Source organism: Lycorma delicatula, chromosome 1, assembly GCF_047948215.1.
Source record: "Lycorma delicatula isolate Av1 chromosome 1, ASM4794821v1, whole genome shotgun sequence".
NCBI lineage: Eukaryota > Metazoa > Arthropoda > Insecta > Hemiptera > Fulgoridae > Lycorma > Lycorma delicatula.
The window spans coordinates 107,709,520-107,735,149 of NC_134455.1; the positions used below are offsets into that span (position 1 = coordinate 107,709,520).

Consider the following 25,630-nt stretch of genomic DNA (forward strand, 5'->3'; position numbering starts at 1 on the left):
ACTCCAGGTGCGATTTAATCTTATTCCTAGAGAATGTGAACTTTTCTTCCGTTCTAAGAAAATTTTAATCAATTAGAGTAAGATATGAAATTAAGATTCTTGTAAACTTAAGTCGGTGAGCCTTTTTTTCTTCTTATTTTATTTTTTTATATATGAAGAAATAATCAAGTATAAAAAAAGTAGCAAGTTTTGAATCCCAGAGATGTATAAGTGGAGATTCTTCTCAATGGCACAAATGAAGAAGCGTTAGCATTCCCTTTAGAATCGTTCACTCTATAAATTATCAAGTTTGTACAATCAACATTTGCCAGCTTGATGTAATGACAATCATTACGGAAACTAGATTGAAGAGGTATTTTACTGGGATTGTAGTATTATATTTAATAGTTGTAAAAGGAAAAAAACAAATAAAAAACTAAAGTTTTATTCTGACCACTACGTAAAAATACATTATATAATTCATGTAAGGAATGATTGTGCTAGACGGATAAGGACCCTCATAAAAACGCCAACTTAATGACAGATCTCCATGTATTAGTTGGCAAAAAAACGGTCAAGTACGTTATTTGCATGAATACTAAGATTTAATTATGTTTTTACACTAATCAACATTTAAATCACATCAATTCAAAGAGGAATTCAGTTCTACATTTAACGTAATATAAAACATTTAAAATGGAAGTCCCCAAATTGGATAAAAAAACGTATTCTTGAGAAGTTGAGGCCCAACAAGCAAATAAATATGCTTGTAACAAATACTCGAATAATGGAGTATAATTTGAAAATTGAATGAAATGATAGCAGAAAATATGCGTAATAATATAATTGGTAATCGTTCACAACGATAACATTTATGAACTAAATCTGTGTGTGATAATAAAATAATTATTGTGCACTTTGAGAAAGAAAAGAAATGAAAATTTTTCTTCAGATCTTGTATGTAGTTTCTTGTATGTATACCTAATAATTGTATCTGTATTTAGCAACAATCGAGCAAAATGGTTCTTTCCTGTATTTTAAATGAATGTCAGATGGCCTTTTTGGTGGAGTTCATCGAAACACAGTAATAGATTACAATCGAATGCAAACAGTCTGTCATAATCACAACCTATAACTCTACCAGGGAAAAAAATACTGCTTTCACTATTATGAGGCATAAAATAACCCATATCATAAACGAGAAGTTAACCCATATCATTGCCAACGTGAACTTTGTTATAATTCTTGATTGATAAAAAAAATGCTTTTAGAAACATTGTTTTGACCAACAATACTCTAGGACTAATCATAAGCATATAGAACCATTCTTTCTAAAAATACATCCAGCAATTATGTCAAGAGATCTTCTCATAATTATTTTAAAAAGTCTTCTTGTAATCGGTGAAGATAAATAATAAAGATAAGAAAAAAATTTAAAAAAGAGGTGTTGACTTCTGTAGATGCAATAGTTAATCAAAGAAGTTTTGACTTTTCTACGAGATGAGAGAAAATTTGTCATATTTGCAAAAAAGAATACTATGCACACAGCACCCAAAGATGTGTTAAATAATGTTGATTTTAACTTTCATGTGGCTACAGGACCCAGTATTAGTATTAAAAATTGCAATCAGATCCTTATACATTATAAAATTGGTTCCACATTATATGCTGATTTACTGGTTTTAGAAATTTTAAAGTGTATTAAACAGAGCAGTGGAGGGTAGAAATCATTTGTAGATGTTCAATAAAACCAATATAAGAACAGTCTAACAAAAATGATTATTTTAACATGTTAGCAGATTACGTGGAAATCATTAAATTGTTCCTCGTACTTCATTTGTAACATAAATTTTCTAATAAATACATTTTATGATAATGTATCATAAATCATAAGCAAGAATATATTTTACAATCTCTTATCTCTACACCATTCCTATTATCAATCCTTCCCCTACACCATTCCACATTACAACAGTATAAATGCTAGACCAAAATATTCATTATCATCACACCTTCTAGCAACAGTTCTGTGAATTCATTCTTCTGAAAAAAACTTAAAGGTAATATATTTAACAAATTTTGACACTAACTTTTTATAATTAACAAAAGTTTGTAAACAGAATACACTAAAAATAACACATGTATTAATGATATTTATTATATTTAATGATAGATTATACAATATATACTCAGCTATTGACATTGGGATCACTTATTTTGACTTTGAATATACATATTTAGGATATGAGAAGATCTGTAGATTAGAACTTTCTTTGATTTGCTGTATCTTTAATATCTCTATGTATATTTCATGAAGTTAATGTCCATTCAGATGTATTTATTATCCATGTGTAGAACATAATGTTAATAAAATTAAAATTTTCCATTTGTATTTGTAAAGCAATTGTTAGCATTCACTTATTCTGTTTTGCAATTATTAATTTAAGGGCTTTAAAAATAATTTTTCATGAGAATAATTTCTTAAAATTCAAACACACACTGTCAACAAGAAAGTACATGTTTGTAGCATGGTTATATTTGGTTCAGATATTTAAATGTGCCATAAAGTACAGTCTTGAGCTCAGGCCATATGAATTCATTGAAAGAGTAGATCCTCAAGAGAATAGAAAAAAATTACCATTGCAGAACTATTCAAAAACATTTGGAATAAAATGTGCAGTTCAATTATTCTGTTGCTCATATTTTTTAATAATTCCCAGTGTGCAATACAGTGAGAAGAATGGGAAAAAGATGTGCAAGACCAAGAACAGCGCAATTTTATGATATCAACTCCACACAGTGCATGTTATCAAATCTCAAACACCTGGATTGGGAGAATAGAAAGAGAGAATGATCATGGAAACCATCAAAACTTCTCACTTTATGTTGGAATTGTGTCTGATTTTATACATACATATATATATATATATATATGTGTGTGTGTGTGTGTGTGTGTGTGTGTGTGTGTGTGTCTTCATATTGAAATCAAATATGTCAATATTAAAGAAAAATTATCTAAACTTAGTCAAGATTTAAATTTTTTTTAACATTACTTTACTATAATAGTAAAATCTAGGAAAAACATAAAAAGTAGTCTAGAAATTGATCTAGTTTTCTTCTTCAGAAATTCCATTTTTGTTGAATTAATATGTAATTATATATCAATTCAATAAAAATTGATTTAATAGTAATGTATTGAAATTATGTTTTGAAGAGTTACGTTATGTCTTTCATTTTCTTAATTTTAATTAATTCCAATTGTCATTTCCTACTAATTTTGCTCAGTATGAGTTAATCCTTTCACATCATTTATTACTTCAGAAAACATCAATACTAAATATTATTCTAAACATAATATTTCAGCAAAGATGAAGTTTTACAAAATCTACTTTGATTGTATAAGATGGAATAATCACAGCAAAATTCTCTTATTCACTGTTTGTCTGTTTTTTGCATCAAATATTATAAGTTAACAAAAAAGATAAATAATTTTAATGTACTAATACTATGATGTTAGCATTAATTAATCTTGATTAATTTTACTGTCTTTTTTCAGCATACAACCTAAGAAAATTTAACAAAATGAAAGGAATACAATACTGTATATTACTGCTGCTTTCTATCATCTGCTGGGCTGCTTGTATTCCAACCACTGATGAGTGGGATAAATTTAAGGTGAAAGAATTATTCATCCATTAAAAATAAACTTCATATTTTGTTTCTTATAACCTTAATATTAGAAATACCATATTTGCCCAAATATAGATAAAGGTTTTTTCCTAAATTTTCTCTCTTAAAATGGGGGGGTGGACATATATGTATGACTGACCTATAAGCGACGTTGATGACTAATATTTGGATATTACCAGGCTATTAAGTTGTTTCATAGTTTATTTTCATTTCTATATTCATGATAATGTACTTATTACAGCTTATATTATTAATAATAATAACTACCATCGGTTTTTTTTATTATTATTACCTATTATTATTATTAATAATTAGGTACTTCTAATAGGAAAGTACCTAATTAATGAAAAAAGTTGATGGATGGACCTTTAGTCAAAGATTGGGTTAAAATGGTCAGGTCCAGAAACTGCATTCTTAGAAGCGAAGCATGTTAATATTAAATGTATTGAGGGATCATTTGACCAAAAATGTAAAATCAGAAGTAAAAAACACTAAAGATGGATTTAGTTATAATGGATTTACAGGTTATAATGGATTTAGATGGATTTAGAGGTTTTGGATGTAGTTGTGAACAAGCCTTTGAAAGATAATCTAAAAAAAATTACAATTCTTGAATGTGAACCAATAATCATCAGTTAACTCCCGATGGAAGAATAAAAAAAAAGCATTTCATGAGCTTATTATGTGAGTGGATTACTGTCATGGAATTTGATAATACCAGATGGCATTAGACAAGAATTTAAAAAATGTAGCATTAGTGAAATTTAACTAGATGGAACTAAAGAATGGCAATAAGCTCTTGATGAGGAGTTTCCAACGAATCCCCCCAGTAAAACATAAGACAATACTTCAAATATGATTTAAATATAGGTAATATAATATACATATATAAATATATGTGGTAATAGTCCAGTTGTATAAATGCATTTTGCAGAGATCATGATCTGTTTAATGTAACATTTCATTCTAGTGCAGAATAGTTCTATTTTGTAGTCTTAAGTCTAATGTAGCTTATGGTGTTTATTGATAGTTCAATTGTATAATTTTGACAAATGTGTCATTTATTCATCGGTCTAATGTGACTTGTATTTTCGATATTCAAAAAATGTCTAATGTGACAAATTAAAATTTAAGGATTCAAGAAGATTATGTTTTAGTTCATTTCATCCGAATACAGTCCATAGTAGCTCTAAAAACTTAACAGTATGTTATGATGATATCATCAGAACATTTCATCGGGACAGGTACGATCAGCTCCTCTTCAATCCAGGTTCGACATGAGTCCCGGTCTGTCCTGACAACTCTGCAAAGAAAATGTAATCCGTTCAAAAATAATAGTCATTATTATAACCACTTTTATTTAAAAATGTCGGGTCTGTTTGACTCGTGCATCAGCGTAAAGCTACAATGTACAACGATAAGAATTTCATTTTCTAAAGTTGAAATCTATTCGCAAATCTTGAAACAGTACATTAAAAAAGTATTAAACGTGAAAATGTTTGTAAGTATTCGAACAGTTTAAATCGAGCAGAACAAGTGTCACCACACATCTCAGGAATGGTCGAACTGAGAATGTACGAGACTACACTTCATTTACACTCACACATATCATCCTCATTCATCCTCTGAAGTATTATCTGAACGGTAGTTACCGGAGGCTAAACAGGAAAGAAAGAAGAACAAGTGTCACCGATTTTAATCTTAAAGGTATATCGGTAGAAAATTCGACTTACGCTATGCAAAATTGCATTTATGATCTTATTCGCAAGGTTTGACATAGAAATGTGAGAAATTACTCAAATTTAATGTGCAAGTTTCAGCTACGTGCACCCTATTATCAGTGATTAACTGAATTATCATAAAAAATGTTTAAAGAGGGTTACGAGTGAGATAGATTAATCATTTTGATCTGGAAGACAAACGTCAGATTATGAAATGGAAACAACCGAGTTCGCCCGCCACGAAAAAATTCGAAACCTGTCAGGTGGTTAAGTGTTGCTAACGGTATTTTGGGCCTACTAAGCCCCAATTTATTACGGTTTTGTAGAAGAAAAACGTACTACCAACAGTTAATACAATTATGAGATGCTAAAAAATAAGGTGAAATCTGCAGTAAGGAGGAAGCTCACAGAAAGATGGAATAACTTAAATGTAAGTGGCGATTTAACTGAGAGTACCAATAGTTTCAGTCATTGAATAAATAATAATTTTTATACATTCACAAGTCTCACTAATTATTACTGAAGACTAAGACTACCGTACACGTATGTTTTTATCTTTTACACTTACTGCTAGTAGAGCGTAATTTAGTTAATATTTATAAAACGTTTAATGTACCACATCAAGCTTTAATATGACGTTAAATATTTTGTAGCGGAAGTTTAACAAGCAGTACGGAAGTGAAACTGAAGAATTAGATAGAATGAAAATATTTCACAAAAATCTAAAATATATAGCAGAACAAAATCTATGTTTCGTTAATGGAGAAATTTCATATTCATCAGGAATAAATATGTATTGTGATTTGGTAAGTGAACTTTAAATTCAATAACATTATTAAAAAATGAATTTTTGGGTATATTTACGTTTTTACATCAGCTTATAAATACTTTTATTTGTAGTAAATTTAGTTATAACATTGTATTTAATTATTGGATTAAATACATAATCCTTTTATTTAAAATCAAACTGGTTTTTAATTTGTTTAAAAAACTATATAATATTTTCTTCAAAATTACAAATTAAAACTTAAATTACTTCCTAAGAAGTTGTGGTAGATCATTTAAAATGTAATTAAACATTCCTTTTTATAAGGAAGTTAATTAATAATTTTATTTTCAAATCTTCAAATATTATATTAAGTTCTCTAAATATTAAACAGCAAGGATCTACTATTTTATATATCTACCATGTTATATAGTAACAAGTATTACAGTCTTTGTTATCTGTAATAGATATAATGCTAATTTAAGATTTTAAATTTAAATCTATTATAATATAAAACTTAATGTTCAAATTAATTGAGAATTATAATATTGATATTTTAAAAATAGCATTATAACGTTTTTGTAGACTAATGAAGAATTAAAAAGCAGATTGAATGGATTCCGTATGATTCCTGAAGTAATCCGTGCAAACTCATCAGAATTACCATTTCTCACTGATGAACCAGATTCAGTAGACTGGAGAAAAAAAGGAGCTGTCACCCCAATAAAAAATCAAGGACTATGTTCGTCATGTTGGGCGTTCAGTGCAGTGAGTTAACGATATAGTTTTTAAGTAGCTTTATCAGGTACATTTATATATTTATTAAATACGAGGGTTACTTTTTTTCAAGGTCCGATCGGTCGTGAAATAAAACCCCGCGCAAAAATCGGATGAACCTTTGCGCATATGTGTTGGGCAGCGTCTCTAGTATGGCCTTCAATCACGCCTCGTCAATTCGTTTAGTTCTTTGATTTCTTCAGGCTGAGGGGTGTAATGCAGCTGAAATTCATCGACGAATAAGTAATGTCTACGGTGAAACTTCAATGAGTGACAGCAAAGTGCGACAATGGTGCAGGACATGCAGATGTTCATGGTGCAGGCGGTAAAGGAAGGAAGCGAGTGTCAACCGATGATCTCGTTGAGCGAGTGGATGAGGCAATTCGAGAAAATCGTCGGTTCACAATTTCTGTATTGAGTGATTTGTTTCCTGAAATTTCTAGGTCAGCTCTCCACACCATTGTGAGTGAGAGACTTCAGTACCGCAAACCGTATGCGAGATGGGTTCCCAAGATGCTGTCCGACCATCACAAAACAATAAGAATGGACGCCTTCATAACGTTTCTCCAGCGCTACCACAATGAAGGAGAAGATTTTTTGAACAAAACTGTCACAAGGGACGAGACATGGGTCCATTTCGAAATTGAAGAAACAAAAGAACAATCCAAACATTGGATGCATTGTCATTCTCCCAGTAAACCAAAGAAGTTCAAGCGAACCTTCTCCAACAGAAAGTGTATTGCTACTGTGTTCTGGGACCGGAATGGAGTTCTCTTGGTGGAATTCATGGAACGTGGCACGACCATCACTGCAGCCTCATACTGCGTGACTGTTCAACGTCTACGAAGGGCAATTCAGAATAAGCGGAGAGGAATGTTGTCATCAGGCATTGTCTTTCTCCACATGACAATGCTCGGCCACACATTGCAGCTGTAACAAAGAAACTCCTGCAGCGTTTTCGTTGGGAAGCGTTTGATCACCCACCACACAGGCCGGACTCGGCTCCATCCGATTTTTACCTCTTTGCTCACATGAAACGCTGGCTAGGAGGACAACATTTTGGCACAGACATCGAGCTGCAGACCAGCGTAGAAACATGGCTGAAAACACAGGCGGCTCCGTTCTATGACGAGGGTATTGGAAAGTTGGTACCACGCTACGACAAATATCTAAATCGGAGTGGCGACTATGTAGAGAAATAGCGTAACTATGTAAGTACTTGTAACAAATAAAAAATGTTTTATTTTCACTGTAGTTTTAATTTCGTGACCGATCGGACCTTGAAAAAAAAATAACTTTCGTATAAGTTATATCGATAAGTTATAGAAAATTGTTCATTTTAATTTTAACTTTACAGATGTTCCTTACAACAATCAAAGTGGTCAGTATTTATCGGATGTCCTTTTTTTCGTTACATGTATAACAGAATATCATATCTAAAAATAATGAATACAATAATTCACAAAACCTGAGACTTCTGCATTTGTATGAATATATAACATTTCGAATCGTGAATCGATTTACTAATACCAGATGATGTGAATATATTGTATGTTATCTAACCTATAAAAGTTTTTCAACTCTACATGCTAATAAAAGATGTCCAATTACTCACTCTTACATAAATAAAGAAAAATAACGTCGTAGACTAGCACAACAAATGTTATTTACGATGTAGAAAACATTAAAATATGTAAAACAGTAAATTTTAAATTTAGGGTGCAAAATATATTTTTGCAAATACAATAAAAAAAAACATCTTACCGTGTAAGATTTGAACAAATAGTTTTTTTCTTATCATGTTCAGGGATAAGAAAAAAGAGACTGAATATATTGAAACATAATTTATCATAGATTTAAATATTCTACATCTGAACAATAAATTTTTCTTAGTTGTTACCGGGATCACACATCACACTATCACGATTTTATAGGTGTTTTTGTCAAAGACCATGGAACAAATGTAGAATTATATTTATTCAATTGGATAAAGATAATTCTACATTTATCCCACTTACTTAAGTTCAAATGTTGTTTACTTTGTGTGAATTTTTTCAAATTTTTCAGACCGGTACACTGGAAGGATATCATTTTATTAAAACTGGTAAACTGGTTTCATTAAGTGAACAGCAGTTAGTTGATTGCGACATTGATGATCTTGGTTGCTTTGGAGGTAATCCTTATACTGCACTAATGTATGTTAGTAAGAATAAAGGAATTAATAACGAAAGTTCATATCCTTATATAAGAGAGGTATATAATGAACCTGTTTATTTTAATTTTACTTATTTCTATAAGTGTCATCTCTTTCATTTGTTTTTAATGATTACATGATTTGTTGTAAAATTAAGTATTTTTATTCTTTTGTATGTGTTGGCCAACACTTATTTGATTGAATAAATGTTGACATATATCCATACGTAATCATATTTAGTATTTTTGACATGTTATATATTTAAAATAGAAAAGAAAAATTAAGGAATATTACAAGGATTCAGGATCAATTTCAATGGATTCACAATCAGAATCGGATTCAACTGAAATAGAAATATTAAATACTGTATTTGTTCGAATATCGGTCGAACGAATATATAGGTCAAACCGCATTTATAAATTTAATTTCAGGGAAAATAGTTAGTAGAGTTTTTCCATGAAATAAAATTTTACTACCGTAAAAAATTAATTTCGAAATTTATTATACTTAATTACATAATACTATACGAAGATTTTATTGTACTATTATACTTGTGTTTTATTATACTGTTTTATAATATAATTCATAATTGCTTAAATGTTATATCTAAATAGTATCATAATAAATAAAAAAATTAAAATGTGTACAAGAATATTACAAGAAATTTTAAAAAAAATTATGATTACAATTTTTAAACTTTTATTTAAATTCTTTTTCTATATTTTTGTAAAGACGAAATTGCATTAAAAATTCAATACTTAACAAAAATTCACTCACAACACATGAATTGACTAATGATATGATTAGTGAGCATCACAGCTATCTAAAATAAAACGTTTTTTTTCATTATGTAATTCTTCCTCCTACAGAATATAATCTTCAGTTCTACTTAATGTATTGCTCATATAATTTTTTAAATCGTTATCTAATTCTATCTGGTGTTATCCAGTTACATTACTTAATATTCCACTCTCAAAATAAGCTCTAGGGAAGTTTTTTTTTATTCTTCCTGTAGTTGGTAGCTGATGAGTGTTGTTTCGCATCCAAAAATTATAATTTTTTTTTATTATTTTTTAAAAAAATTTTCACAAGTATATCCAAAACCTGTAAATGTAAATTCATACCACTAGATATTAAAAGTAAATCTGTATTTAGCATTTTGCATCTGATCTTATATTTTCGGTCAAATGATATCCGAAATGGATCAAATATTAACATGGATCGCGTTTAAACTTAAGTTTCTGGAACAGACTGATTTAAGCCAATCTTTGACCAAACATCCATATATCCAAGCTTTTTCATTAACTCGTAAAATAAAGTTTTTGGTAGTGTTTCTTTTGGCAACATTTTTCTCTTTAGAATAACAGATGACGAAAATTTTGATCCATTTGCATAGCAAATTTCCATACACAGCATAGCATTTACCCGTACTTTCGTTTTTTCATTTCCACTTGTTTTAATTAACATACGTTTTCCACCTCTTGGGTTAACTGTGTGTTAGTAGGCGTATAAAAATCGGGAGTTTATCAGCGTTAATAATTCTATCCAGTGGAAAATTGTGTTTTTCTTAAATTAATAACGCGTTTCTGGAAATAAACATGATTCTCCTAATAAATCCACTAATTATAATTGACCTAATGTTGAACGACGTGTTAACGTTAGCCCATTTCTTTTCTTCATGGGCGTATACCAACCTAAACTTCTTTTAAATTTTCCTATTCCTTTTTCTTTAGCAATTTCAAGGACTTTAATCATGATTGCGTCTCTTATAATTCAAACATCATTGCTTTTATATTCTTTAATGAATTTTTAAACAAAATAATCTATTTCTTGAAAACGGCCTACCGGTGGTTCTCTAAAAGATTTCAGGAAACATAATGTCCCCGGAAATAGTAACGTTAAATATCGTATTTGTTCGAATATCGGTCGACCGAAAATATATAGTCTTTCTCCTTCCTCCAACAACCTACATTTATTCGTTCGACACTACCGGGTTTTGGTAACTTTTCTCCTTCAGTTACTACTTTTAATTTAAATTTCGAGATAAATTTCATGAAAACCGTTTTACCCTTTAACTCATTTCTGGGGTAAAAGTTTTACAATAAATAATTCTCTAAAAACGGGATGATACCTTCAAGCCAAATATCCTTTAACTGAGAGCTGAAAACAAAAACCAAAATGGAAAAATTGAAATAGAAAAATTCAAAACATCCTCTGTTTAATATCTTTATTAAAATAAGGAATGTTTAATTACATGTATTTACTAACAATAAAAATAATAATAATAATACTTGAAGGTAGTTAAACGGTTATAAATTTCCCATCATGAATGTAGAATTGAAACTCCGAAATAACTTAAAAGCCTGATTTAATCAGTATGTAAATCGGCCGCGCATAAAGAAAAAATCCCCAATTTAAGAGAGAAAATGTAGAGGAAAACCTCGAACTGTTGTGAGTAGGAGAATTAAATAAATTATATTTAAAGTGGAAAAAAATGTAAGCATAGTCTGGCTGTCTCGGTCGCCCGAAAAATCTGTAGAACGGAGCGTAAGCCAACGCGGCTACACCGCTTCTCGGACCATCTATGCGAAATTTGTTCTTTAATTAAATAGTTAGTCCTTTACAACACTGCACCCATCATGTTTAAACAGACCAACGCCCGGTGAACGAGCAACGACTAAATCCTAACCATGAATCGCCACCTCCCGATGCAGTGAGCACAGCGATCAGTATCATCTTCGAGATACGTCTTTATTTTACTTATACACACACACACACACACACACACACACACACAGAGAGAGAGAGAGAGAGAGAGAGAGAGATTAAATTTCCTCTCCAGATTACCATTATCAATACCAGCCCACTCATGTTCTTACATGAACCAAAAATCCAGCATACATTTGAGTGATGGTAGAAACTATATTTTGTTTGTGTAAAAATATCAGCTTCCCGAAAAAATAACATAACACCGTTATTACAGATAATTATTTTTCGTAGTATAAGTTGCAGTTATGTAATACATACTGTGTAATAAACTAAAAAGATTAAAATAAAATATTAGTGTAAATATAATGGTATGGTAATTTTTTTTGTTTTCAATTTTTTTTATTCAGAGACGCGATTGTCAATTTAATTCTAAGGAAGAGGTTGTAACATGCAACGGAGTACGCGCTCTACCTATGTTCAATGAAACGGCACTAAAACATGCCGTCGCAACTATTGGGCCAGTATCTGTTGCAATTTCTGTCAGTGATTCCTTCCGTAATTATCGCAGTGGTAAATAAATTCAGTTATAACATCGTAATATGAAAGTATTAATTTTAAAAGAATAGTAATCCATATTTCAAAGTACTGAAATTAGTACTGAAAATTTTTGTTAAAACTGTCATTTACATTACTGTTTTAACAATATACATAAATGAAAAATACAAGAAAGTTCTGTTTTCATGCTGTTTTTTTTAAATATTTTCTGCAAGATGTCCTACATCTTGCTTTAACAGCTTTTAACTTCAATCATGATGTATGATATTGATTAAAAAATTATGTTCAATATTTCACCAATATTCATAACACTATATATTCCAATCTGTGGATTTACTTTATAAACTATGAGAAAACTTTTTAATGGTTTAATTGGTTCTGAATAATATGATATAAATTTCAAAGTACATCTTAACTGCAACGGTTTTAGCCTCTTTTAAACCTATCTAAATCCCATAAAAGCCCAGAAAACAGTACAATGAATTTCAATGATAAAGAGTTTTCTTGAATTTTTTTGTCTTCGAACAACTTACCGATAGCGTTAATTGTTGTTGGCAAGACTGAAATTGTTGGAAGTAATACATATTCCTTCTCTAAAAATTAATCTTATATTTCTTAATCGCTTGATGTGACACAAAATTATTCATTTTGTTAAGAAAATTTTTTGAAACATCTTTAAATGAAATTATTAAATTTCCTAAACATTCTAATCACAGTGATGAAAAATGCTGCCTCAAAAATCTTTTAATGGTGTTGGGTATTCAAGCTATTTTAGAATTAATTGAATGTAGAACTCAACAGTAGTGTGACTTTTTAGTCTTACACAATATTCACTGCTTATTTACATAGATAGTGCAGTAATATTATTGAATAATAATATTAGTATCGTAATATAGTTTTAATTATTGATTTACAGGTGTGTATGATGAACCAAAATGCAGCCATGAGTTGAATCATGGTCTACTTGTTGTAGGTTATAATACAACTACCGATGGAAAAGATTACTGGATTGTTAAAAATTCTTGGGGTACGATTTGGGGAGACCAAGGTTACGTAAAAATAATTCGCAACAAAGACATGTGCGGTATTGCTGATATGGCGATCTATCCGATCTAAGTTGTTCAGAAGAAAGAGAATTCAGCAATCTATAACATTTAAAACATGAACACAAATAAAAATAACATGAACAATTATCGATGAAAAACCAAAATATATATTGAAAGGTGGCTTTTCTTATCAGATTTCTGATAAATAAATGTTTGAAACCTGAATGTTGTATTTTTCACTCATATAATATAATTTTTTTATGTGGCATATTGTTTGATTCAGTTGCGGGTACCGGTGACAATCCGTAGTTTGAATAGAATAAAATTTGCAGTTTTCGTATCGCATAATCCTTTTTTCATAACATGCGTGATCACCTCCTTCCTATATTTATACCTGTACAGAAAATATACTTAAAAAGAACGACTTGATTATGTTCCAGTACGAAATAAATATTTTGCAAAAATTGATAGCTACAACAACTTTTATGTAAATAATAATTCACAGTATATTTAAAATTAAATAACCATTCTGTAAACATGGAAATGATATGACCGCAGGTCTAGACTGCGATTTGCCAACGATATTATGCTACTGACGCCCAAATTGATGCATTCCTATTAGTCGTGAGTATTCATTCTAGTGATTGGTTAATATATTAAAAAGTATAATAATGTACACCTACATTACATTTACAATTTATTTTTTAAATGAAAAGTACATAAAATTTAATTTCGTTAAAAACTTCTTATATTTTTTCTTTTTTATTATTATTGAATTATTATTCATCGTAATAATTTTTTTTACAATGAAAGGTTAATAATTATTAATAATCAATATATTTAAAATAAAAAGAAAAGTTAAAAAAAGGAGATGAAGCCTGATTCGAATCGATGTGTCTTCCCCTAGATCCAAATATTTCATTAATTAAAATTTTATTTGGCTATAACTCTGGAACCAATGAAAATAAGTACTCCTTATGATATATCGTTGAAAATCTCTCAATAAGAACTTATTACTGGAGTTAAGAAAAAGTCCAAAATTCAATTTTTTTTGGATTTTGGGTTTTTTGGACACTTTTGGTTCAGTCGATTGCAATCAAAAGGGGAAGTGCACAACTAGATGTTAAAACACTCCTAAATCCAAAATATCAACATCCTACGGCAATCGATTTTGAGTTATGCGAAATATATACGTACATACTTACATACATATTGGTAGAATTTAGAGCCAGTGTGGGCTGTATTTTTAGATGTTAGATGATGATAAAATAAAACAACGCCTTGTTGTTCTTGATGAATCGTTGTGTTTAATTTCTTTTTACACATAAATTTACTTGAACATTATCAAGAATTACAACTAATATAAATGTATATATATATATATTACAATATATAAACATATATATTACAACTACATATATATATACTTGAACAATATCAAGTAACACTGAGCCTAAGCGTCCATCCGGACTGAAATGAATAATGCTACCGCACTGGGCGGGATTCTAAGTAAGAATAAAATGTACGAAACAAACTTGCTAGTGAGCGCTAGTGCATGCTAGAAGGCAACACCAGACAGCTCGTCACAGAACAGAACACATACGTACGTATAGACGTCACGCCGAAACTAGTTGAAATGGATTCAAGGATGGTCAAAAAGGATATTTCCATTGAAAACTAGAAACCGAAATTTTTTGCGAACACAATACCTCCTTTATTTCGTACAGGAAGTAAAAAATAATCAACGTTCGGTCAAAAAAAGTGATTCAGATAATTCTTATATATTAATATTATGTATTAATATTCGGTAAAGTGAACGGTACTTTCTCAGCAACAAAAATTTGGTACCAAAGAAAATTACTTTTATTTTTTTTTAGCGAGAGTCTTGTGTATGTACTGTGTATATAAATAACGCTGTCTGTAAATAATTTGTAAGGCTGTTGGTAATTTTATACTACAAGTAGGTGGTACATCATTATATGTGAAAAGTCAATCGATTGATTTCTTCATTCAAATATGTTCCTATTATCTGAATTTTACCGTTTAAGTGTACTCAAGGATTATTCTTTAACGACACGGCCCATTTTACGAAATTGACATGTAATTTATTTTAATTGGAAATAGAAACTTCACAATATAAATCTCCCAGTATCAAATAATACTCAAGGTACTTCAGGGTTTTATGAATTCCTAAAAGAAAATTTCACAGTATTATGAAATTACCCCCACGCTGATCTTTCAACTTGGTTTAATAGAACTTCAAATTTTCCACCTTCAATCAGAATTGAAGTGAAGAATTTCTTCCTTCATTTTATCTTCAGTTATATCAGGAATTTTTCATTCAAATAATGAAACCCAACACTATTTTTATCTATTCTTCACGGCAAAGTTTTTGAAAGCTCTTGATATAATATGAAGTTAAGATAGAAGATTCATGGTAAAAATAGTTGACTGGTGACGGATGTGCAATATTTGTCAGTACGGTGGTGATTCACGCGTTTGTCATTCATTCTTGATAAAATTATTTTTCTCATCCCTACTGGCCTAATTGTACAAGAAACAATACAATTTACTACGATTTATACCTATTAACAATGTAGTGACTATTGAGTCGCAACATGTAATTAATTATTTGTCATACTTAGAAGCACTCACTCAGGATTAAAGTACTTCTCTATCTTTCTTTCATTTTAGTTGAATAAGCTACCGCACAAAAGAAAAGTTTTTTTTTTAATATTCAAAAAATCAATAAACAATCTCCATTCTGCTGTTTTTTTGTGTATATACAGGTATATCCATTACAGCATAAATATTGTTGCAGCATGCTAAATCATTTTATTGAGGTAGAAATTATAATCATAATCTTGTAATTTACATTACACCATGTTATAGCAAAGATCATTTGCCGAGAACTGTTAGCTCAGCCTGCCAGATGTTTCACACAGGTTGAACAGCAGCAGATATTAGGGTGGTCCAGCTCTTACCTTGTTCCAGATTTTACACCCAAAATATAGTTCGTAAATTTTTTAACTTGCAGAATCAAACTTCATCGCTGATCTTTTAATATCAAGCCCACAGACAATAACAGAAATTGTTCAGATCATTTAAACATTTCCTTAGCATTCTTCAACAACACATATTTTCACATTAACTGAAAATCATTAAAAAACACAGAATGAAATCACACTAGGTGTATACAATGTGAATGTTTGAGCAATACTGGGGTGGTTTAGAAAGTATCAGTGTATTACTAACCAGAATATGAATCTTGACAGCATATGAATGGATCAATCATTCTGTATCCTTATTGTTGTGTAACATCGAAAATTCAAATTAAATAATTGTTTTTTCATTATACAAACTAATCAATATGGTTTGTGAGATTGAAGGCTGGTGTTGGTCAAGCCAACATATTGAACATCGATTATTATTGTTGTGTTTTTGTCACTTAATTAAAAAAAAATTAATTTCAAAATATGTGTCAGTGTTAGAATTAGCACTTGGTATGCTTATTGCAAATTTGTATGTAATTTTTAAAAAAAAATTTTGTTTCAATCTAATATTTCATCTTTTTTGTAACTCTCTGGTAATTTATACAAAAAATGTGAACAGTTTTATATATATATTAAAGCTTCTGGACATGATTAGTTTGATAAGGAAAAACTAGTAGCAAAATTTTTAAATGTCATAGGCAAAGAAGCACTTGAAGTTCATGCTATATTATATATGTTAATGACAAATATGAAAGAGTTATTGAAAACGTAATGAATAAATTTGAAGATTATTGTAATCCATAAAAGTATGTCCTTCATGAGCGTTTTAAATTCTTCAATCATAGGCAGTTAGAAGGTGAATCATTTGATAATTTTGTACTGATGTCGAAATTTTATTACAAGTATGTGGATTAAAAAATGAAGTTTTTAAGAGACAAAATTATGTTATGTTCAAATTATAGAGAAACACATGATAGGTTTATCAAGATGGGAACTGCTGAGTTAAACAATGGAATTCATTAATTCCAGGTGGCAGAGATTCAATATATCCAAATAAGCAGATGGATAGGCAACTACCATTGTTCATGAAATAGGCAATCGGTTTTTAACCAGATGAAACCAAAGAAATCCTGCTGGTTACAATAAAAATAATCCCATTTTCCTGAGTAAAGTGGGGAAAGGAAGAATAGTTGTATGACAATAGTAAGTTCAGTCCATTTCCTAAGAAAGACAAAATGAATATGTTCTGTTCGAAGTGTGGTATGAAGCATATTACAAATAAAGTCCTGCTCAAGGTAAGGTGTCGCAATAAATGTAAAAAACTAAACCATTTCAGCAAAGTGTGTAGAATAAAAATTCCAAGTCATTACTCATGAACTGGAACATGGAATTTATGATGAAAATAAAAGTATTTTTTTTAATCAATTGCTTAAAGATAACTGTTGGGGATGGATTGCAAAGATTAAGACTGAGAATTTTTGTCTTAATTTTAGCTTAGATGCAGGAGCTGATGTTAATGTGATTCCTGAACTCATTTTCAATAAAATTAGGTTAGAAGCAAAATGATTCATTAAAATTCATACACAGAGGTCATAATTAAAATCATAAAATGGTTCAAGTATTAATAAAATAAGTCGAGTTTATTTAAATTTTTTGATAAGGAATATTAGTGTGTCAATGAGTTTATAATTGTATCAGAAAATTCTAGACCTATCTTAGGTGTTAAAATTTGCAAAAGTTAGGTTTAATATTCATAAGATAGGTCAGCGGTATACAATTAAATATGAATAAAGAATGATGTTAAATTTAATGATGTATTTGAAGGAATTAGTGGTTTTCATGGTCAAATGACTGAGACTTAAAAAAAAGTAAGTTCTGACATTTAAACTACCTTCTAGAGTCCATTAAAGTTTCAGGAGGAATTGAAAATAGAGCTTGATAAACTTAATAATAAAAAAATCATTTCTAAAGTTGAAGGTCCTATGAAATCAGTTCATAAACTTGTAATTATTGAAAAAATAGTTATATTCCAATTTATCTAGATCCGCATGATTTGAATAAATGTATTACAAAACAATATTTTCAACGCCAATAATTCAATATTTGTCAGCTAAGTTGAGTAAAGCAAATTATTTTTCTGTATTGGATTTGAAGCATAGTTTTTCACATGTATGTTCAGACAAAAAAAGTTCAGAATATTGCACTTCTGGTACAATTTTTTGGGATTTAAAAATTTAATAGGTTACCATTTTTTTTAAATATATCAGCTGAGGTATTCTCTCAAGGGAATTACAAAACTTTTGACAATATAGAAAATGTATTTATTTATAGATGATTTACAATGATACTGAAAATTGATGAATGAAACATTGCTTAAAGTACTTGTACATGCTAGGAAATAAAATATTAAGTTCAATTTAAGTAAAATTTATCAATTTTAGTCAACTTCTGTAAAATATTTGTGGCAAATCTTTGAGAATGGATCCATGAAACTTGATTGATTAAGGATTGATGCAATTTTAAGTTATTGCACTCTTAAACATATAAAGGATCTACAATTTTTTTTGGATTAATGAATTGGTTAGCTGTAAATAATTTAGCTAACTTGGCTGAATTATCTCAACCTTATGAGGAAATTACATAAAATAATCCAATGAATTCACGTTGTTAGAAATCATGTTAATGATTTAAGTAATTAAAAGCTGTCTTAGTGACACCACCTGTTTTGGAAAATTTTGAAAAGGATAAAGAAATTGTTTCAACAATTTCTGACAGTTGTAAAGATGCTATTGGTTTTGCACTGTTACAAGAAGGTAGACCTATTTGTTACGCATCTTAAAGCCTGACTGAAACAGAAATTAGATATTCACAAATTGAGAAAGAATTTCTAGCACTTTTGTTTTTATGTAAAAAATTTCACCAATACATACATGGTAGGAAAGTAAAACTTCAAATTGATCATTTACCATTATTGTCAATCATAAATATAGATATTAATAGTATTCCTTATTGTAGATTATAGTGAATTAAGTTAAATTACCAATTTATGATTTTGTTCAATTTTTTTCAGGTAAAAAAGCATTAATTGCAGATGCTATTTGTCTTGCTCGTAGAAGATGCAAGGATAGTAGACTTAAATATAAAGGATGTTGTTCATACAATTAATGTTACTTCTGAGATTCAAGAAAAATTCCAGGTTGAAACAATAATGAAATTCTTATTAAAGTTATTAAATGTGTTTAAGATTAATGGTTTAAAAATAAAAAAATTGTTCCTAGAGAATTGAAATCCTTTTTCAATTTAAGAGATAAGTTAAATGTTAGTAATGATTTATTAATTTATGGAGAAAATGTTGTTCTTAAAAATTTGAAACACTTATTTTACAATATAAAGTTGTTGTTCCTAAAAATTTGACAGTTATTCTTAAAAAAAAGTACAGATACATTGGGGTGAAAAAACTAAGTCTACGGCTAAGAATGTTTTTTTATTGTTCAGGGATGAATGCAAACATTGAAAATGTTATTTTAAAATGAAAAGTTTGTAAAAAATATAAATCAAAAAGTATTAAAGAGCCTATCTATGGTAATAAAAAATGTTCTGAATATCTTTTAAAAAAATTTCTCATGGTATTTTTGATTTTGGTAACTCATGCTTGGTTGGTTGTTATGGATTATTATTATTATTTTATAAGAGGGCTTGATTTGTTAAAGATTAGTTCAAAATATTCTAAGGCTGTTATACAAGTTGTAAAGACTATATTTTCTATTCATGGATACCTGAAGTAGTCATAGCAATATATATAATATGTGTGTAATATGTATATGTATATTATGTATATACGCCATTTAGATGTAAGAAAATTTATTATGTATTCTAAAGGATGGGGTTTTAAAATAATAACTTCTGATCAAAGTAACAGCTTCACTGAAAAAATATTGATATTGCTAAAAAATACAATGTTCATATAATCAACAGTAGTGTAGAATTAGAGAATTAATGTTGTTGGAATATCAGAGTATTCCTTTGTATGTTCTGATTATTCTCCCCGCATCAGCTGCTTGTGATTAGGTTATTAAGAACTAAAATTCCCATTTTTAAAAATAAGTTATTTAAGCTTTGGGTACAAAGGCAATTTAAAAAGCAAAAAAGATTTTCCTTATTTGAAAAAGGAAAAATACAGGTTAGCTAGTATGGTAGATGTAAGAAAGAAAAGATATTAAAGGTAGGCGATAACATAATATACTAGGATGAAAAATCTAAAACATGAGAACCAGCTGTCATTGTTGACAAATACACCAGTCCCAGGTCCTACTGGAAATAAAGATGCAGATAATCAGGTGAAATGTTGAAAAACTTTTCATATTAGAAAATCGTATAATCCTGTTAAAGTTAATTGTGATTATCACTTTAATGAATGATATTATTTATAAAAGTGATCACTACACAAAATTACCTACTAGTTACAACAATTGGTTTGATTATAGTAGTTATAATGATAGTAACAACAATGACAGTTCATGAAAAATGTAATAATAATATTAATATTTTATCTCCTATAAAGTCAATACTCTACAATAATGTTAAAGATAATAAGTATAATACAAGGTCAGGTAGGAAAGTTAGAAAGCCTGTGCCATTTGATTTGTAAATTATAAGAAGTTGTTTTATGGCAGTTTGTAATTTTTATTTATTTTTTTTTTTTTTATCTATGAATTTTGTATTGTATCTTGAATTTGTATAGGGAGATGTTGTGTAATGTTGATGCTCATATTAATTATCGATATGTGTTATCGAAATATTGACTAATTGAAACAGTTTGTCAAGATGAAGACTAGTGGTCAATCTAGCATGAATCAGATTGTAAATTTGTTGTAATCGCTTGTAGGACCACTTTAATAGATGTTCTTGTGGTTTATTAACTAGGATATGTTTTATTACAATTCATGCTATGTGTTATTGCAATACATGATACATTACTTAGTAATGATAAGTTGGTACCCTACCCCCATCTACACTGTAAAATTAAGATATTGTTTTACGTGCATTAGTTCAAAAAAAAAATTAAAAAAATCTTGGAAAAAGCAATACATAAAAATGTTATTAGCACTACAACATTACATTGTAGACTCTAATGATACCACGTACTGATACCATTTTATAATTCAACGGAAAAAGTTATATCAGAAAACATAATAAATCTTCCATGTGCTAATAACTTGTTTACCATTTTTACCAATAGCGAAACGCTTGATGTAAGAAAAATGTGTTGTCATTGAACTTTCATTTGGATAAAATAGGAAAGTCTAATAACACTTCATTCTATCAATACAATTCAAATACTAACAAATATCATCTACTTGAATTCATTATTTATACGTGAAAATATTTTCAAATAGTGTGAAAATGAGTATTTTCTGGACCTTCGATTTTACGTGTTCTTATAATAAAAATTCATAACAAGTGTATGACAAAGGACAGTTGGAAACAAAATAAATTTAAATAATAAAAATCCTATTAAATATTAATTCCTAAATAAGTAGAGGCACTCTACATAATTCATTACTTTTGCAGATAGCAGCAGCATATTCAGTTAATGCTTTACATTTTACGTGTAAGTTAACTAAGTAAAAAATACAATTTTAAGTGAAAGCATACGGCTTTAATTTGGGAAGTTTAACTCTTATTGATGAAAAAAAATGTAACATTGTAAAAGAAGAAAATTAAGAAAACAATGCATTATTTATTGCATAAACATTATGGATTCATCCACTAGAAAGTTAATATAATCATTAAGCAGATTAATAGTAGCTAAAGATCAATATAAGATCATTTGGGTTACAAGCAGTCAGATTAAAAAGAAGAATACATACCAGAAAAATTTAAATGCATATTTTTTATATAATTACAATATAGTAACTTTGTATTTCAAGACAAACAAATTTTTGATAAAAATAACACTGTTTTATTTTAAATAAAATTAAATCACACAATAAGCACGTTCTAAATGAAGCTTTTGAAAAAAAAAAAAACATTTTTCAAAGTCCAAAAATTACCATTTTCATGTTTACATTATTTACCCTATTAAAACATACCTTTATATATATATTTTTTTTGTCTGTAATCGGCAATTAGAGCAATCAATTCTTTCTAAAACATAGATCTCATTAAGTATTTTTTAAGTAAAGGTATTAGAAATAATAGAGTTGTAAGCATTTATATACTAATGTAAATAAATGTTGGTTGACTGTGAGTAGCTGTTAACTTTACATATGGTAGTGTTTTTGAAAAACAAAAACAGCATGAATAAATAAATATACATAGCTAATTAAAAAAAGTAAAACGAATCCAACTGAAAAAGTGATTAAATAAATAGCCTCTTTACTTGATTGATTAGGATAGTTAAAAATTAGCTACTACCATAGCTGTGCTGTAATGTTCATACATCCAACAAGGAGTAAAATGGACTAAGGAATGAGTTGGATAAGAGATGAACTAATGATACTGATAACAAGAACAAGAGCAAACCAGCAAATTCAATAAGGATTTAAAGCTGTTCCAGATATCCGACAAAAATTCGCTCACAATTCCTCTGAAAATGACTGATCAAATATTTTGAGTTGATTATTTCAAATATAAACTGAAATAAGTTGCTTCAATGTACTAAAGAGCCACCCTAGAATAGGCACCCGGATCTTCAGGAAAACCCTCGCCCATTTCTGAAATTCAGGAATGTGAAAGAATTAGATCCTTCAGCAAGGGAAACCTTTGGGTTTACCGGAAAAAAACAACAATACTGTAATATGACTTTTTATTACAAGAATTAGCTGTTCAATTTTTTAATCGCAAATTTTATCTTACATTTTCAAATATATTGATATATAGTTAAATTTACTTAAATTTAAAAGCGAAGTTTATTATTTTTAACATGCTTTTCTTTAGCTCACTTTTGTTCCACGGTTAACGGTTCATGGATGTACTTCTTTTTTTTCTATTTAGCCTCCGGAACCATCGTAAGGTATTAATAATGATGTGTATATAAATGTAAATGAAGTGTAGTCTTGCACAGGCTCTGGTAGACCGTTCCTGAGATGTGTGGTAAATTGAAACCCAACCTCAAAGAAAACCGGTATCCACGATCTAGTATTCAAATCCGTATAAAAGTAAATGCCTTTACTACAGTTTCAACCTTAGAACTATAGACTTCGAAATCAGTTGGTATTCGATGACGAGTTCACCACTAGACCAACCCAGAGGGTATAATCGAAAGTACACATTCAGTGGAGAAGAGCAGTATACATGCGCAAAAGGTGAAGTATACGCCGTAGGATTTTAGGAAAACCCACCACGCGTCTTCCCAAATCAGCTGATTTGGTAGTCGACAGTTCCAGCGTTCAAGTCCTAGAAAAGTCAGTTATTTTTACACGGATTTGAATACTAGATCGTGGATACCGGTGTTCTTTGGTGGTTGGGTTTCAATTAACCACACATCCCAGGAATGGTCAAACTGAGACTGTACAAGAGACACACAAACTGAGACTGCTTCATTTACACTCATACATATCATTATCTGAAGTATTTTCTGAATGGTAATTACCGGAGGCGAAAGAGGAAAAAGAAAAGGTTTTTTAGGATGAACATCAGTGTAGTCGATCAACCCACGTAACTCTTCGAACATTCTTAAACTCCGTTATTATATTTGCTCCCGTAAATATTTAAACATCGTACTAATAAAAAATATAAAAATTAAAAAATGTTAAAACATGCTTTTAAACAACTCTAAAAAAATGGATTACCCATTAAACATAAATAGAACAAAATTTTGTTTTCAACAAAATACAAGTATAAAGTTGTGTATTTTCGCAAGACCACAATGAAAAGCATAGGGCGCGCTTTCATATTCAGTATCTACAAAAATTCTTTAAATATGACAAATGTTTTGAAGCAAAATGGAAGGATAGTTTCAGTATACAATATCTAGAAAATCTTTTTGAATGAATTAAAGTTAAGATGCAAAATAGAGCTGAGTTGCGCCCCATGCTCTTCATTGTGGTCTTACGAAAATAGACAACTTTATATACATTATTTTGTTGAAAACAAAATTATCTTCTATTTATGTTTACTGGGTAATCCATTTTTTAGATTTGTGTAAAAGTATGTTTTTAGTTTTTCTTTATTTTTTTTTATTTTTATTATTTTACATTGTTAAGAAGGTTGTAATAGGAGTACGTGACGTTTATTGTCTGAAAATAAAACAAACAAAAAATCAAATAATATGAATGAATAATTTTTAATCATATAATTAAAATTTGTTCTATTTATTACACTAGTTTTAGCAATACGTAATTCTTGCATTACGGAAATTTCTCTACATATGAAATAATATATTCTAGCTAGGGAAAAATTTTCTTCCCTCACTTGTACCTGTTCTAATTAAACAGTCCAACCAACCACATTTGCTTATTGTCGAGTAAACAACATTTAAGCCAAAATACCAATACAAACATACGCGTAAATCAGCACTCTGAACATAACTTATTTACAGTTTTTTTAGTATTAAGCAACCTACTATTTTTGCTGGAATTTTATGTTGAAAAATGTTGCTAGTTCCTAGTTTTATTCTAGCGAGTGAATCTATTAGAACTAAATTTACTTAATATAACATCTAGATTTACCCTTTATGTTCAGTGGTAAAATTTATGAACTATATAATTAATTTTTTATTATTTTTAAATAAAAGTACTTCTTTAGACTCAATTCCGTGATATATGTAATATAAAATTTTAAAAAGTTAACCTTCTAAGCATATAGCATATTTATATACATTATGATTTTTTCTTTAAAAGTTCACGAAGGAGAGTCCCAGGCTGAACTAAATGAATTTTGATATTATTTTATATAATATAACAATAAATCGCATTTTCAATAAAGAAATATTACCGCAGCAAAGTTCTTCAGATTCAATACATAAAATCCGTACGGTTTAATCTCCATAGGTTTATTGTTACGACTTATAACAATCAATAACATTTTCTTAAACCACTCCGGTTTATTTATCCAGTAACATCCATATAAAGCATCTCTCAATTTTTCCCACTAAAAAAAAAAAATTAATATTACTTCATAATTCAAATAACATTCTATGTAAATAAAAATGCAAATGCTCGTTTGATCAAAATCTTAAATCTCCGAAAGTTCTTCAC

At 29.2% G+C, this 25,630-nt stretch overlaps 1 protein-coding gene across 2 annotated transcripts; it reads left to right on the forward strand.

Annotated features, from left to right (window-relative positions):
- Positions 1-1,956: 1,956 nt before the first annotated feature.
- LOC142318157 (cathepsin L-like peptidase) lies at positions 1,957-19,997 on the forward strand. 2 transcript variants are annotated; one of them, XM_075354701.1, is made up of 7 exons: positions 1,957-2,039; positions 3,536-3,654; positions 6,044-6,196; positions 6,742-6,924; positions 9,001-9,186; positions 12,244-12,406; positions 19,501-19,997. In XM_075354701.1, exons 2-7 carry the CDS (start codon positions 3,562-3,564, stop codon positions 19,593-19,595), a joined length of 873 nt encoding a protein of 290 aa, XP_075210816.1. In that variant the 5' UTR covers positions 1,957-2,039; positions 3,536-3,561; the 3' UTR covers positions 19,596-19,997. The 2 variants fall into 2 exon arrangements, with proteins under 2 accessions (XP_075210816.1, XP_075210815.1); XM_075354700.1 differs by lacking the exon at positions 19,501-19,997 and adding an exon at positions 13,308-13,662.
- The last annotated feature ends 5,633 nt before the right edge of the window (positions 19,998-25,630 follow it).

What these genes read in the sequence shown, in the direction of transcription:
- LOC142318157 (XM_075354700.1), top strand. Translation starts at nt 3,562, where the DNA reads ATGAAAGGAATACAATACTGTATATTACTGCTGCTTTCTATCATCTGC. An exon ending in TAAATATGTATTGTGATTTG is followed by an intron (nt 6,197 to 6,741) that starts GTAAGTGAACTT and finishes ACGTTTTTGTAG; the next exon opens with ACTAATGAAGAATTAAAAAG. An exon ending in CTTCCGTAATTATCGCAGTG is followed by an intron (nt 12,407 to 13,307) that starts GTAAATAAATTC and finishes ATTGATTTACAG; the next exon opens with GTGTGTATGATGAACCAAAA.